This window comes from Oryx dammah, unplaced genomic scaffold (genome assembly GCF_014754425.2).
Source record: "Oryx dammah isolate SB20612 unplaced genomic scaffold, SCBI_Odam_1.1 HiC_scaffold_6, whole genome shotgun sequence".
NCBI classification, from domain to species: domain Eukaryota; kingdom Metazoa; phylum Chordata; class Mammalia; order Artiodactyla; family Bovidae; genus Oryx; species Oryx dammah.
The window spans coordinates 19852515-19868834 of record NW_024070190.1 but is presented as its reverse complement, the minus strand read 5'-3'; the positions used below and the strand labels follow the sequence as shown (position 1 = coordinate 19868834).

Below are 16320 nucleotides of genomic sequence, written 5' to 3'. Positions count from 1 at the left end.
CAACTTTGCCTTCTGCCCAAGCTGAAAGGAAGTGTCCCCTGTGTGATCACTATGAATGAGACAGTTGGCTACACTCAGAGGCTGAGCAGCTCCCACTGAGAAGTAGGGTGCTGTCGGTATGCAGATAAGCCCAAGAGCCGCCATTTTTGAGACCCTATTTGTGCAGAGGCTTTATCACAGATCCTCACAGCTGATCAGGACTCAGGACCCATTCTTAGGTGAAGCTACACAGCAAGAGGCTCAGAGTTGAGAGTGATGGGACCAAGGATACTCGTATGGTAAGTGACAAAGACCAGAGTTTAAGCCAGATTTGTTTGACCCTCAGTCTCTACTTATTGTGTGAGTGTTAAGCCAGGCTGGTTCCCATAGACATTCATTTGGCTCTACCTTAATATGGAAGAAAGCAATCTGACCTCCACGAAGCAAAGGTAAGAACTCCTGCTTGTCAGCCTCCGTATAGGTTCAACAGGTGGGTCAGATATCACAATAGGGGAGCGTATGAAATGGGAAAACTTTGTTGTCAGAACTCACAGATAGCTCTACAGACATCCTTATCACCTTACATCTGGGATAACAGAGCGAAAAGGCCCAGAAGCTACATGAAAAGCCAGCTCTTGCTTATTTTAGTGACATTCGGCAGTTGCCTTGTTGGAGGTCTGAGGGATCCCAACCCCTTCTCCCTGTCCCATCCCACAATGAGCCCAGCATAGGAGAACGTGTGTTGCTCTGCTCCAGGCCCCGTGATAACACTCTCAGTGTAAAGTGTTAATACTGTGTCACGAGTAAAAGCTTGGACTCTGCACTCAGATTCCCTGGATGTCACAGCCCTGTTCTACCAGGCCAGCAAGTCACTGAACTTTTCTGAGCATCCTTTCCTCCCTTAGCTACAATGAACGATCAAAACAGGAACAAATGAGATGATATAGAGAAAAGTTTGGCATGTAATAAACACTCAATAACTTGCAGCTATGCTTATGATTACTAACTATGGGATTCTCAAAAAAGACAATGAGATATATATTATCATCAATATACGAATAAAGCAGTGAGATTCCTGGAAGTAAAAACAACATCAAAAACCCACTGTACTCAATATGTCACGACCATTATGTGCCAGAAGTGGGATTCCAGCCCACACCTGGACAGTTTCACTAGCTGTCCCTTTGCCTTGTCTGGACCACGCTGCCCTGCGCCAGGATTAAAGCATCAGAATCACTCCACGGCCCCTTCCTCCTGAGGTACCTTGTGTGCTCTGCCAGTGGGCCTTCTCTGCTGCTGCTGCTGAGTCGCGTCAGTCGTGTCCGACTCTGTGCGGCCCCATAGACGGCAGCCCACCAGACTCCCCTATCCCTCGGATTCTCCAGGCAAGAACACTGGAGTGGGTTGCCATTTCCTTCTCCAATGCATGAAAGTGGAAAGTGAAAGTGAAGCCGCTCAGTCGTGTCCGACTCTTAGCGACCCCATGGACTGCAGCCCACCAGGCTCCTCCGCCCATGGGATTGTCCAGGCAAGAGTACTGGAGTGGGGTGCCATGGACTTCTCTACTTCTGGGTTAAAGTCCCAAGATTCCACCTGAAGTGTATTTCCCACACTCTTTCCTCTGGGTAATGTTTTGTAATTCTTCCCCCTCAAATGGGTACTGACCTGGGGTCACACCTGAACACCAGCATTGAGAGATTGGAACATAGGGCCTTCCCGAATCCCATCTCTTACAGGCAGAGACTTAAAATTTGTATAGGAAAAGTTTTAAGAATATCCGAGAAGATACAGATCTTGCTTCTGAAAAACATGCATACACGTAGAGTAACCGAACAATTTAATAAACAATTAAAAAAATCTCTCAGGCACCTCAGAGGTTTACCCAGGGGCTTCGGGGGAAGAATTCCTGCCCTGGAAAGTATTCTAAAATGCTCTAGAGCACTAGTTGGCCCCGGAGCTTCCCTTGGCTTGATACACAGTTTACTTTCTGTAGAACGAGGGGCTTTGGGAAGAACAGACACCCCACCTAAAAGCAGCCTGTTTTCTGAGTAAATCTAGGAGACCCTGACACCCTGCCTGTTTAAGGGTTCTTTAAAGGAGCAGGTACCTGGCCCAGACTCTGTGGATAGCAAGGACCCTGCTAGCCCAGGCTAGCCATGGCCACAGCAGAGGTGCAAAAGCAGATACTCACCTGAGGCCACTGGAGAGAAAGCAACAAAGGCAGAAGCTGAGGGAGCTGGTGGGGCTGGCGCCACGATGCCTTGGGGCGGAGAAGGTCGGCATGGGTCCAGCGGCCGAGGGACAGCAGGGCTGCTCCCTATCCAGGGAGAGCCAGCTGCCTTGGCAGGAACACAGGGCTATGGACTCAGACAGACAAGGAAATGTGTCTCCCAACCCTGTCACTTACCAGCTTTGGAACCAGGCCTTTTTGAGTCTCACCTTCCCTTTTTACAAATTTGAGATAATAACTTCTACCTTGCAGGGCTGCTCTGAGAATGAGAGAGCATTTGTATGTAAAGCGTAGAGAGCAGACCCTGGAACACGTTACTGAACTGCACAGATATTGCGTTGGCTATAAACTGAGAGTTTGTGGCATCTCTGTGTTAAACATGTCTATTGGCACCATTTTCCTAACAGCAGTTGCTCACTTTGTGTCTCTACATCACATTTTGATAACTGTCACAATATTTCAAAATTAGTCATTATTGTATCTGTTAGATCTGTGATCAGCAATCTTTGATGTCATGATGGTTAGCATTTCTTTGCAATATTTTTAATTAAGGTAGGTATATTGTTTTCTTAGACATTATGCTACTATACACTCAATAGAGAGTAATGTAAACATAACTTTCATATTCAACAGGAATTCAAAACAGTTCGTGTGACTTGTTTCGTTGTGACATTCATTTTATTGTGATGGTCTGGAACTGAACCTGTAGCATCTGCAAAGTTCCCTGGCACCTGATCAATAAACAGTCAGTGAAATGGATGTGATCATGTCTATTCTTAAATGGAAATATTTAGATACCTTGGAGAATGCTGGAGACTTCTTTGCATAGTTCCAGGATTTGGGTTGAAAATCAGGAGGATTTCACAATAATGGTTTGGTGAGAATGGACAGTTCACTGGGCATGTTGGGCGCCTGGCCAGAGAGAGACCGGGTAGAAGCAAGAAATGCAACTCCCTCCAGAGCGGCTGACTGCAGAGCACCACTTGGCTGATGGATGCACCGAGACTGGACACTGGACAGAAAAGCTCTGAAACAGCCTCTTTCCTCCCTGGATCTGAGAAGCAGGACCTGCTTCCATTGCCCAAGGGCATAGCGGTGTGCTTTTAAACTGCATGCCTGTGTCTACAGTGCTGAGTGTGTGCAAGGACCTCAGTGTTCATGCAAGAACGTGTGTATATGTGTATACGTGCCTGTGTGCTGTGTGCTCAGTCGTGTCCTGTCCAGCTCTTGAAACCCCATGGACTGTAGCCCTCCAGGCTCCTCAGGATTTTCCAGGCAAGAACACTGGAGTGGGATACAATTTCCTTCTCTGGGGATCTTCCCAGCCCAAGGATCAAACCCGCATCTCTGGCATTTCCTGAAATGGCAGGTGGATTCTTCGCCAGTGTGCCACCTAGGGCGACCTGCGTGTACCTGTGCACACTTACCTGGTTTGTTGATAAGTCTCAGTGTGTTGACGGATATTTTGTTTCCCTCAGAGATTGAATACCTGGTTGCCCTAGCAACTGTATGCATGGATCTGCCAGTAACAGAGCCCTTCCTGACGCATTTGATTGCTCACCCTGGTGCCCTCTCTTCCAGATCTTGGCCATTGCCCATTGCAAATTTCTGTAGCACTTGTTATGGAGAAAACCTCTCCTTTGGAGCTCAGCACCCAATGCCAAGTTCAGAGGTCAGAAAATGAAAGCTTGAAAGAGGATCTGATATCATTGACAACTGTCCCTTCCTCCCTTATAGGAGGTGATTATTAGCTCACCTGATTTATCTGGAACAACTGTACTTTTCTCATAAATAATCTCCACTATATACCACAGAGAAGGTAAAAAGACAATAATTAAAGTTTTTGGCACAGGAAGTTGTTACCTATTTGAAATTTCCTGGTATGAAGGGTGAGAATAATAAAGATAGAACATAGTTTCATTTATTAAAAGCAACTAATGGCATGAAAAAATAATATTTTAAGTACAAAAAAACTCACATTAGGAACAGAAATGCTGTCTCTTTTATTGTGTTCATAGCCAGGGAAGGTCAGTTAAACTATTTTGAACTTTAATCTTGTGTTGCCAAAGCTAGGAGAGCAAAAGAAGGCTTTTGTTAAGACACAGATGCTAATTCATGAGCATATTCCTGTGGGAGTGAAAGGTAACTAACCCCTTAGTCTTGGAAGCGTAAGGTTGCATAGAGACCCAAGTTCCCCAAGGGGCCTTACCCACCCCCATGGTGATTAAGTGAGATGGCACAGACCAGAGGAGCTGAATGTTCCTGCCATGTCATCATGGTCTGTAGGGCCAGTGGTATTTTGTTCCTTTATGTGCCATTTGTCTCCTTTCAAAGCTTGAAAAGACAGGATTAAGTATCGAATTTGTTTCACCTTGGTAAGATTTAGAATGATTTAGAATTTAAGAACTGAGTCGCTTTTTCTTAAGTAAATAGAACACTTTGGGATTCCTGTCTAGATCCATCTGTCGTCTGTTCAGATAATCTGGGAATGCCTGAGGGTTCTATGCCTCTCCGCCCCGAGTCTTTCAAGCCTGCACTCAACACTGGAGAAGCCTCTCATTGGTGCAGGGACAGAGGACAAGGGCCAGACAGGCTCCTTTCAGTTTCCAAAAGTTGAGATTTTGATCATGAAAACCAAACTCCTGAGGTCAGCCCTGTCTGGCCCAGCTGCCAGGAGGCTGTTTCTCCTTCAAAGGCCTAAAAGTCAGAGGGGAACTTTGTGATGCAAAAAAAGTGGGGTTGGAGAGCATATGACTCTGGAGGTGCAAGGGCCAGACTGGTGATCCCAGGGTCAGAGAAATGACTGGGTATATGGATATTCACTGGAAAAAACGGTACCCCAGAGCATCTGAGGGTCAAATATTGAAAAGCCAAGCTATGGGGCCTCAAAGCATGACAGAGCCTTAACCCTAAGGCCTAAGCACAGGGAAGCAACTTCTCCGAGATCAGAGTGGGTGTAGATCTGAGAGAAGAAACAAAATCACTCAACTGTTAAAAGGGTGCTCATCCCACAAGGCCATGGGGACACTTCCCTATGTAACGTGTCCCGGTTCTCTCCTAGGGGTTTTCCGAGAAGTCAGACATAGCAGGAAACTATCAGGTCAACTGAGCATTAGAATCGCTTCTCCACCTGCCCCTCGCATTGCTGCCCAGCTGAGAGGCGTGCTCTGCACACACACTGCGTGAGGGGGACGCGCCTCCACTCCCAGGTGTGTCTGAGAGCCACTTGGCCTGAGAAACTTCTCACAGCAGTCCACACCAAGGGGACAGACTATAGCTGGTGCCCAGGAACACACAGATAGCATTTCTTCACCCCAGAGAAGAAGAGGGTAGGGAGCAAAGTCAAGTTTTATTATTAAACAACTTTAATCCAAATGCTGATTATTATTTGCAGGGTCTGAAGGCACAAAATATACCTAAAATGTATGGAATAGTCTAAACAGAGTTATAAATCCAAAGAGCAAAGCATGAAGAAAAAAAAAAAAAAAAGATACATTCTGAGCCGACACAGAAATCTGAGTTGGGAGGAATTTTTTTTCTAGAGAACTTGCTTGAGTATCAGCCATTTCCCCTCATGCCAAGGATAGGAATTTTTAAAAAAAAATTACATAAACATGGTGAGGAATAATACCATGAGTTGTTTAGTTTTTTTTATAAGCAAAATACCTTTCCTTTAAAGATCCACTTGTTCTCACTCTCTCCCTCTTTCACACACACACACACACACACACACACACACACACACCAGCACTCTCCTCTCCCTGACACCCATTCAAAGCAAACTGCCCAAGAAGACACCCATGGTATACTCCAGAAGACAGGTCATTTCAGGGAAAATAAAAACAGACTTGAGTGTGAGATAGGCAGTGAGACCAGAATTTGATTAAGAAAATAGAGAAATATATATATATGAAAAAATTGACCATCCAGGGAAGGCCCCCTCAAAGTGCTGATTGAAAGAAAATGAAGTCTGTTCTGCCTCAGGGTTACCATAGCCCACCTAAGCTTCCCTGCTTGCATGCACCCGGCTCCAAACTCTACGTGCTCTGATTAGAGGAATGTCAATGGATTGTCCTGGTAGCACGAGTATCAGGCCATTAGCAGCATCCAGAGATAAATAACACAATTATAAACACTCTCCTTCCCAGGGTGTTTTTAGCTGACTCTGTGATGCAGCCGTTCCTTACTGCTCAATCATGTCACAGGGGACTTTGGGAAAGAAATCAATCCCAGGCTAGTTATCACCTTCATAAATACATCTCTGGAGTAACTCCACAGGGCTACAGGCGAGGCAATCAATAGGACTTTGTATTTCTCCAGGACCACAGACAGACCCCAGCTCTCAGCCCCGCCCCTATTACTGCTGGGGGATGGAGCCCCGCCCTTCTTGGTGCCAGATGTGGGGTGTGTTCAGCACCATGGCAAGTTATGAAAGCAGAATCACCTTTGTCTTCAGAAGAAAAAGAGCTAAAGTTACATATAGTTATATACAGCTTAGAGCACTTGAATGACTGCCTCTAGAATCATTTCCTCTCCTTGATTCTATAGTTTCATTGCCCAGAGGGAGGCAGGGCTATCAGGTCGCTGTAGCCTGAAGAGAAAGAGTTTCCTAGCAGGTTTATCAGTTCAGGGATAGAGCCGGGGAGCTCAGAGACTAGACGATGCCCTCAGCCAGGAGAGCCCCTGCCATGGGCTGGATCACAGCCTGAGAGCTTCTGCTTTGGAGCAGGTGGCAAAGCAGGACGTGAAATCTCACGCTGGGTTTCAGCCCTGTCTGGCAGACTGTCTGCAGGGTTTAAGACCCAGAGACATCCTTTTACTTTTGGAGCTTCTTCTCTGGAGGTTGGGAATTACTTGTCTCCACATCACACAAGTTACACTGTTCTTTCTGTAAGAGCCAAGGCTGCCTCTTACCTGCACAAACATGGTCCTTTTCATCTATTGTGGGCACTCGCGTCACCTAGGGCACTAGTCTGCTCACCTGCAGTACCTCTCTCCACTCCTGCAACAGGATCCTTTTACCTGAAAACATAGGCCCACACCCAAGTGAATATTCTCCCCCTCCCTGGCTTCTCGCACACTCCACCTCACCTGGTCCACACACCAGACCTCACAGCTTCCGATCCCCATGGGAAAAGCCAAGCCCACCTCTGCTCAGCCTCCCTGAGGCAATGGTGGGACCCAGCCTCTTCCTCCCAGATTCCATCACTTGCGGATGTTTCTTATTAAGAAAAGAAAGTCACACACACACACACACACACACACACACACACACACACACACACAGAACAAGGCCAACAGGGTAACCCTAGAACACGTCGGCCTCCAAGTCCTCAGAGTCGGCTGTATCGGCCTGGGTGCTTCTCTTGGGCCCACAGCACACTGTGATGTGAAATGGGGTGACCAGCAGGACAGCTTCGGTCCCGGGAGCCTCCTCAGTCCCAGGCTGACTGGCACAGGGACCCAGGGGTCAGGCTGATGCTGGTTCGAGGGTCACCCTTTATCTACGTGAGAGGACCAAGGGGAAAAGGCCAGGGGCAGAGGAACATGGTAGGAACCATGAGACAGGGAAGGGGGCAGCACCCCCTAAAGGGACTGCCTGGTCACCTTCCCCTCTCTGCCAGCACGGGGTGGCCTTCTCTGATCACCCCTCCTGCCCTCGCCCTCAGAAAGGCCCAGGAACAGGGGGCTTCTTTGGCACTTCAGAATGATCACAAGTAATTTGCCATTTTATTCATATAGAACAAAATTTACAAAGTCATTCATACAGGTTTTTTTTTTTTTTTACTGACTTCGAAAATTGGGAATATTCAAAATACACTTTTACCCCACTCCATTCTGTCATTATTTACACGTATATACAAGAAAAATGAAAGAGTCTCTGTGTGTGTGTGTGTGTGTGCGCGCACAGGCACGCGCGTGTGTGGTTTGTGTTGTTGGTTTCTGGTATTAAAAAGCTCTGCTGGTCGGGTGGGTGGATGGGCGGGCAGGAGGGCAGGCGGCGCGGTCAAATGGAGGTGCCGTGGGAGGTGTCCAAGGCCTCCGGAAGGACGCCTCCAGGCACGGGCTGGAAGGACATGGGGATGGGGGTCTTCACGGGGCTCTGGCGGAACAGCCCCCCATTGGGTGACCTGTGTTTGCACTGCATGGAGGGCATGGTGGCCGAGCTGCTCAGTGGCAGAGGCAGGTTGCTGCTGGGCCCTGATGAGAGTGTCCGGCTGGTGCCGTGGCTGCTTTGCTCCGGCAGGAAGGTGCTGACCGAGAGCTGCGTGTTCTGGTACTCTCGCGTGGGCTCCAAGGCCTGGCTGGGAGCCAGGCCCCCCATCTCCAGGGCCGAGAGCTCAATGGACGCTGGGGAAATCTGCTTGTGAGCAATGTCTTCATCCATTAGACTATTCATGCGCCGATGGACCTGCTCCAGATTCACTTCTTTGTCCTGAGGGAGAGCACAGGAGGAGGGTCAGGCCAAGCCCTAAAGGGAGCCCCAGCTGCTTTTCTACAATCTTTGGGAGGCTGGAGAGTACAGCTGGCTGGGTGGTAGGGTAAAGCGGGCCCCCATTCCTCCCACCTTCCCCCAACTGCATGGCCAGCCCTCCTTACCTGGGATACCAGTAGCCTAGGACGCTGCTCCCAGGTAGCAAGGACCCAGCAAGAAGGGCTTTGCAGCATTTGCCCCCCAAATGCACTCTGCTCAGGACCAATCACACCCAGAGGCAACCCTTGGGGGAAGATGCTTTGAACAACTGGCAGAACGAATGGAAGAAAGGGGTCCCATGGAAATAAAAAGGTGTGGTCCCTGAGCCCCTGATATGCCCCCACGGATTTGCAATCTAGGGTATACAATGCTCAAAAGACCTGGTGTGATCATCCCCAGTGTACACAAAAGGAGGCTCGGGTTCAGGAAGGTCAATGGCCTCCCCGAGTCATAACCCCAGTGAGCAGCAGACGTAGCAGGGGAAGCCTGGAGTACACGAAATCTTCAGAGATGCTGGGGAGGGGGCCTGTCCCTGTCTGGAAGCTCATGTGGTGGGGGGCCTGGATGCGGATGGGGCATGGGATGGTGAGGAAAGGGAATTCCCCAGGATCAGCTGTCATTCCTGATACTGTAAAGGTTTGAGGCTGCCGAGACGGGTGACCCTCATAGCTGACTCTCCATGTAGTGAACTGCACACCTGACTCTTTCGCCATAAGGGGGATGGTATCAAGGAAAATATTTTGTTTGTTCAATTATTTATTGGCTTAAGAAACAGAACAAATATCACTGGTATTTGGTCTTCAATGTCAGAATAAGTCAAAGAGGCCAAACTACTTGAAAGCTCCTTAAAGACAAAGACTATATAATCTACTTCCTCAGTTTTTCCCCAGTGACTTGGGGTACAAAACCAGATGTCTGTGGAAGAGCCATTCCAACCCCTCAATGAAGTATTAGAAGCTGCAGTCCTATTTTCAGGCAACATTAGGGCCTATGTGTCAGGCAACGTTAATCCCTCCACCTATGCGGCCCGGGTGTCAAACTCCAAGACAAGTACCATGTCGAAGCTTTGCTCCAAAACAGGACATCACAGGCTGTCTAATACCAGTCTTCATACAGCAGAGAGAGGAACCTATCCCCTGCTGACCCTTAGGCTCATTAGGAATAACCATGAAAGGTAAAAGTTCTGAAAATGATTTCAAATGAAGAAAGAAGGAGCCCCACAAATCCAAGGGCCAGTTCAGCAAGGCTCTGGGCTCCTCTAAGGCTGGTTCCCCAGGAAGAGGCAACCCTGAATAACTGGCCTGAGCTCCCCTCTCAGGGGAGGGCCCATGGGGCTAACCCGCATGAAGTCTCATCCCAGGTCTCCTCAGACAAGGAAGCTGCCTTTGCCGTCCGCTCTGTGCCCCCAGTGCCCCCTGGCCTGGAGGAGGCAGGGTCCCTGCTCTCTACCACCTTGTTGAGGTCACGACCAGCACACAGGGCTTGGCTTCTGGTGGGAGACCCACTGTCTTCCCCAGAACAAGAAATCTGACAACACTCGAAGAACAATGAGGAGCTCATTCCAGGCCATGAAAAAGACAGAGGATAAAGAAAGCCAACTGGTGTGACGGTGAAGGTACAATGATGAGGAGATCGTACTGTAGACAGAATTTACAGCAGAAATCACTGACATGGTCCCAGTGACAGAGCCAGGATTCCAGTGAGTTGAAGCCCCACATAGCAGAGCTCAGCTTGTTGATGCCGGCAGACCAGCTCCAAGTATAGGAATGTCTGGGTGGCAAATGGGTGGAATTGGGGGAAGGGTACTAGGGCTTTACTTAGACTAAATATGGTACATACAATGTCTTTCATGGACTCCAACAGTTTGTAAAATGTTAACAAACCAAATCCAAGTGCGCTTCTTAATTAAGTTATAGCATGGTTTATCCAGCTCTGTGCTATCTTAGTCTTTTCCCTGTGTTGTCTATACGCTTTGTTTCCATTTTTGAGTATTTGAGCAAACTCTGGGAGACAGTGAAGGACAGGAAGCCTGGCATGCTGCAGTCCGTGGAGCTGCAAAGAGTGGGACACGACCTGGCGACCGAACAACAAGCTGTTATGTTAGACGCTGGCTGTTTGACTGCCATCAAGCATCAATTCTCCCTTCCCGAGAAGACCTTATTTTGTTTTGTCTCATTTTTGGGAACTGCTTTTTCACCCACTGGATAACAGTGTGGCCGTTCCCTGTCTACCTGTAGCCAAAAGGCAGGACCATGACCCAGGTAAGGACAAGAGAAGTGGATCTGAGTTCTGAACAAAGAGATAAAGAGATGGAAGATGTTCGATGGTCCATGATGGCAACAGTTCAAGAAACTTTGCACTGCGTGATCCCCCTTCTGGATCTTGCCTCCCAGCTCTCCAGACGAAACTGGACTTCTGCGCATCGCCGGGCAGGCTTCCCCAGCCTTCTCTTGGCTGCCCTGAGCTCCTGATGAGCTCCTGACGCAGCGTGTTCGTGTGTGGCAGCCAGTGCCACAGCTGTGTTGGTAAATATTTGTATCTACAGGCTATTTTCACTTCAAAATAAATGAAGGACACAAGACAGGTACCAGAAAGCCTGGAAACTGGAGAAATTGAAGGAGAATTTCAGATATTTCTGAAGTTTAATAATACAAACTTCCCTTCTCCCTGCAGCCAGCAAAGCTAGAAGAATGAACAAGCCGAGTGCCCTGGCTGGCAGAGCCTTTAGCTGATGAAGGAAATTGAAGACCAAATAAGTGGTCCTGGGATCACTGGAAGAACTAGTTAGTTGCATAATCTTGCCTTTACTTCCTTTCTATGTTCTTTTCAGGGCTTTAAGAATGCTTTTGAGGATGGAAACAAGTAGTTTAAAAGTGGACTAATTTGGAGTAGGAGGAAAATGTCTTGGTCCCAGCTGTCTTCACTCTGGAATCTGGTCTTAGAGAAGAGCCGGTGGCGGTTTAGTCACTAAGTCGTGTCCAACTCTTGTGACCCCGCTGGACTGTAGCCGCCAGGCTCCTCTGTCCATGGGATTCTCCAGGCAAGAATACTGGAGTGGGTTGATATTTCCTACTTCAGGGAATCTTCGAACCCAGGGATCCTGCATTGCAGGCAGATTCTTTACTGACTGAGCTACAAGGGAAGCCCCCCTTCTCTCTTAGAGAAGAGAGCTTGGCCCTTCTTTTCATAGTCAATGGAACGCTCAGCCAAGACAAGTGTTCAGGAGATGTTCCTCACGTTGTTGGGGTCTATAGGTAGAGAAGGGATAACTTCCTGCCAAAGAAAGCCAGAGGGAGACACAGTTGAGAACAGGGGAGCCCTCTTACCTTTTGCCAGGGAAGCAGAGAAAAGGAGAGCTTTGGGGGAAGACGAACCAACCAACATCTTCCAAAGAAACATTTGTGAACAAACGAGGTCTCTAAGATGAAATCCTTTAGCAGTGAAGGACAAGAGAGAGGAGGTTTGCTGGGTGGTGTTATAAAAGATGTAGGTCACAGGCACTAGTCTAGCATAACAATCACAGCTCTGAGGGGTCGGCCAGGTAACAGCAAAGCATCTAGACCAGCGGTCCCCTGCTTTCTCAGCACCAGGGACTGGTTTTGTGGAAGACAGTTTTTCCCTGGGCCAGGGCGTGGGGGATGACTTTGGAATGATTCGAGTGCATCGTATTTATTGTACACATTTTTTCTATCATTATTACATCAGCTCCACTTCAGACCATCAGGCACTAGATCCTGGAGGTTGGGACCTCTGGTCTAGACCGCAGTGTGGATGCGGAGAAAATCCAATTACTCTAGAGTCAGGAGTTTGGAAAGAAAGCACTTGAATAAGTAGTCTTTTTAAATCCATATTTTTTCCTGCCTCCAATTAAGGACAAATGAAGCAGTTTCAAGGAGGTTGCAAAGCTGTGCAGTGGGTCTCGTTTCCATTCAGGTTATTCATTAGCCTATAACCCTCCACATCAAGACACAGAGAAAACGTCCACTCTGATTGAACAGACTTTCCAAGCCGACCTTCCTACTCCAAATGGCAGTCAAGAAATCCATTCCCTCCACACAAGTGGGACCTCATTCTATTCAAAGTCTATTACTGCAGGTAGTGCCTGCTCAGTCACAGTTGTGACTGACTCTTTGCAACCCCATGGACTATAGCCTACCAGGCTCCTCCCTCCTTGGGATTCCCCAAGCAAGAATCCTGGAGTGGGTTGCCATTTCCTACTCCAGGGGATCTTCCTGACCCAGGGATGGAAGCTGAGTCTCCTGCATTGGCAGGAAGATTCTCTAGCGGCGCACCCCTCAGGAAGCCCCTTACTGCTGGCACACCCAACACAAAGTCACACCTGGAAGAAGAGGGCGCCATCTTGAGCTTCCTACATTGGATGTTTAACTGGACAGGAAAATGAGTAGGCTTCCCTGCTGACTCAGACAGTAAAGAATCTGCCTGCAATGGGGGAGACCTGGATTCAAGCTCTGGGTAGGGAAGATATCCTGGGGAAGGAACTGGCAACCCACTTCAGTATCCTTGTCAGGAGAATCCCATGGACAGAGGAGTCTGGTGGGCTACAGTCTACAGTCTACCAAAGAGTCAGACATGACTGAGATTAACACACACGAGGCAAATGCCTCCCTGGAAAACACATGTGGCCCATTTCTGAGTCTCCCAATATGTTCCATCAGGCATCTGTTTAGGAGGCCAGAAGGGAAGTGCAGGCAACGGGAGAAAACCACCTTCTTTGGAAACTCTGAAAACACTGTCTTCTTGGACCAGATTGAGCCCACATGAAGTCATTTTTGGTGCCCTCCTGGCCAAGGAAATAGGAGGCAGACATAATCTGCCTGCTCAAGGAAAGAGGCAGGAGTGATTTGAATAATTATCTATATTTTACACAAAATGGGGCATTCTATTATGTTATGCAAATTCAAATAATGGACTTTTTTATGTGCACTACATCAGTTTACATCCTCATTATCTCAAGGTTTCGGTGTTCAAGCAGGTAATGACAGCTGTGGAAAGAGACTCGGAAGCTTGCTGTGGCATCCATTAATTTACTGTAGGTAACTGACCTAGTCAAACAGCCCTGAATAGGACATAAAATTCACTGACGGCATTTATTCATGAATCCTGCTGAATTCCAGCTCCGTGTTGGAATTAAACATGATAGCACACGCACCAGCAGAGGTTACTGGGGACCCTCTCGCAGGCATTGTCTTGCAGAGAGAGAAAGTTCTGTAATTGAGCCACTGTTCACCAATGTGGAAATAAAACATTGTACTGGAAAGCGGTAATTAACTCAACTATCATCTATGTAACAGCAGGTTACACGTGGGACTCATTAGAACCGACTTTGTTTGGAGTCCAGCGGCTCCCACTTTAAGTTAGGCAGGAACAAAATGGGATTGGGGACTTCCCACCTGACAAGGATGGTTGTAGGAGGTGATCTCCTGTTACTGCAGACCAATCAGGTGGTAAATAAGACTCAGCTGACTGGGAGAAGCACCATCAATGTAATCTTCTTAAGTATTGCTCCAAAGAATTGCTCCAGCCCAAAGGACTGGCTGAAGTCTGAGAGTAATGACTGGGTAAAAGCAAAGAAGCTGGGCTTTAAGTCCGTGAAGTGGCTGCAGGGTATGACGGGCAGTCCCTAACTTTTTTGGCACCAGGGCCTGTTTTCGTGAAAGTCAATTTTTCCATGGATCTGCAGGGAAGCGTTTCAGGATGATTCAAGCTCATTACATTTACTGTGCACTTTATTTCTATTATTGCTACATTAGCCCCACCTCAGAACATTAGGCATTAGATCCCAGAGGTTGGGGATCCCTGTTTCAGAATGTTGTAGGAAAGAATTCTGGTGAGCTTAATTGCAGATTTTGTAGAGGAGGACTGTGAAAGGAGGGAGTCAACAGACACTTCCCATCATATGTAGTAGCAGCAGGTACACATGGTGTAACGGGACTTATTGAGGACACACAGTTCTAGAATAAACGGAGCCCCAGGACGACAGCCCATGTGTATCTGGTTCTCAGCTTCCCCTTGGCATGACAGTGTAGAGCAGTAGTTTCCTCCTTGGCAGGCTATCAGAAGCACATGGGGAGCTTCTAGAAATTACAGTTGTCCTCAACTGCCTAATACAACCCTTTGGAGAATGAACCCCAAGTATCTGTATTTCTAAAAAGCTCCAGGATGGATCACCTCTGATGTGCAGCCAGAATGGAAAGCCATTGATCCAGGCGCAATGACTCTACAACAATTTAACATTAATAACGTTTTCCTTATAGGATCTCAGACTGGTTCACTCATTCCGTAAACACTTTGGAGCTCCTACTCCCAGAGGAGCTAATGTTCCTCGTGAAGCATCCATCTTGGCCCCTGGCACATAGAATTTGCTCGATACTTTATATTCATGACCCCTTAATGAGAGGTCTCACTGTTCCAGAGACTGAGCAAAGTGATGGGAATGCAGAGGTGGAGACGTGCCAACAGACTTGAAGCAGAGACAGGCAGGTAAACCCTCAGCTGTAATTCAGAATCACACCCAACGTGAATGTATACACAGGGGGGTAAGGAGGCCCGTGGTGATGGGCAAGGGGAGGTTTTACAGAGGGGAGTGATGGGTGAGTTGGTTCTCATATACATACTGGTGTATGATAAGCGTTCAGTGACCTCTTACTAAAAGGCACACACACTCACTTTCTTACCCTCATGCCAAGAGATCCGATTAGTAGCAGTGTAGCCTTTGGGCCAGGCTCAACAGTCAGAAGCTTTGAACCCTTCTGGACTGGGGCTAAACCTAATCCCTCTGGGGTTCAGAGGATGTAAATACCTAGCCAGGAGCCAGGATCCTGGCTTAGGAAGAGTTCTCAGTTACACTCTTCATCCCCAAACCATCTGGAAAAGCCAGGTTGGAACCCCTGCTCCTGCACACTCCCGATGCCAGGCCCAGAGGCGGACACATAATCCCTATTCCAGTTTTTCCCCTATTACTTCTGAGTCCTATTTCTTCAGGGACATGAACACCTTCCTTAACTGAAGTGGAAGAGAATCAAAAGAGTGAAGAAGATAACATGGGAACCTGAGACTCATGTGGGGGCCTTGGGGGAAAAAAAAGACCCAGGTTCAACTTTGAATCCATAGAGTGGGACCTGGGAGTCCATATTTCTAATAGTGCCACAGAGGCAGATCCCAAGTCTGGTTTGGGAAGGCTTCTTAACCTCTCCCCAACTGAGACGCAACAACAGGGATGGCAGGCAGCCAGGTCGTGAGCTGTCCGATGGGGAGGCCCGTGTGCAAACCTGCTGATGACCTCTGGCCAACATCCAGTGAGGACATGAAGCCTTCAGCCCAGTGGCCCACAAGGAACTGATTCCTGTCCACACCATGTGAGTGAGCTTGGAAGTGGATCTGTCCCCAGAGCTGCTCAACAACTTGATTACATCAAGTGAGAGACCTTGAGACAGAAGACCCAGCTAAACTGCCCTTGGGTTCCTGACCCACAGAAACTCTGAAATAAGTATTTCATGTTTTAATCCAATAAAATGAAAAAGATAGCATGTACTTTTCCTGGCATAGAGAAGGTACCCTAAGATGTTACTCCTCTTCCTCACAGCCCTTTCTGCCTATCACAGAGTCCTTGAGAGGG

General features: G+C 47.9%; 1 protein-coding gene across 1 annotated transcript in view; it reads right to left on the bottom strand.

Moving 5' to 3' along the window:
• Positions 1–5854: 5854 nt before the first annotated feature.
• Positions 5855–16320, bottom strand: part of GRID1 (glutamate ionotropic receptor delta type subunit 1) — a 679937-nt gene continuing 669471 nt past the window's right edge. The window contains exon 16 of the mRNA XM_040242178.1: positions 5855–8645. Within this exon, the coding sequence (XP_040098112.1) occupies positions 8217–8645 (429 nt within the window). The 3' untranslated portion in view covers positions 5855–8216. The remainder of the gene's footprint in view (positions 8646–16320) is intronic.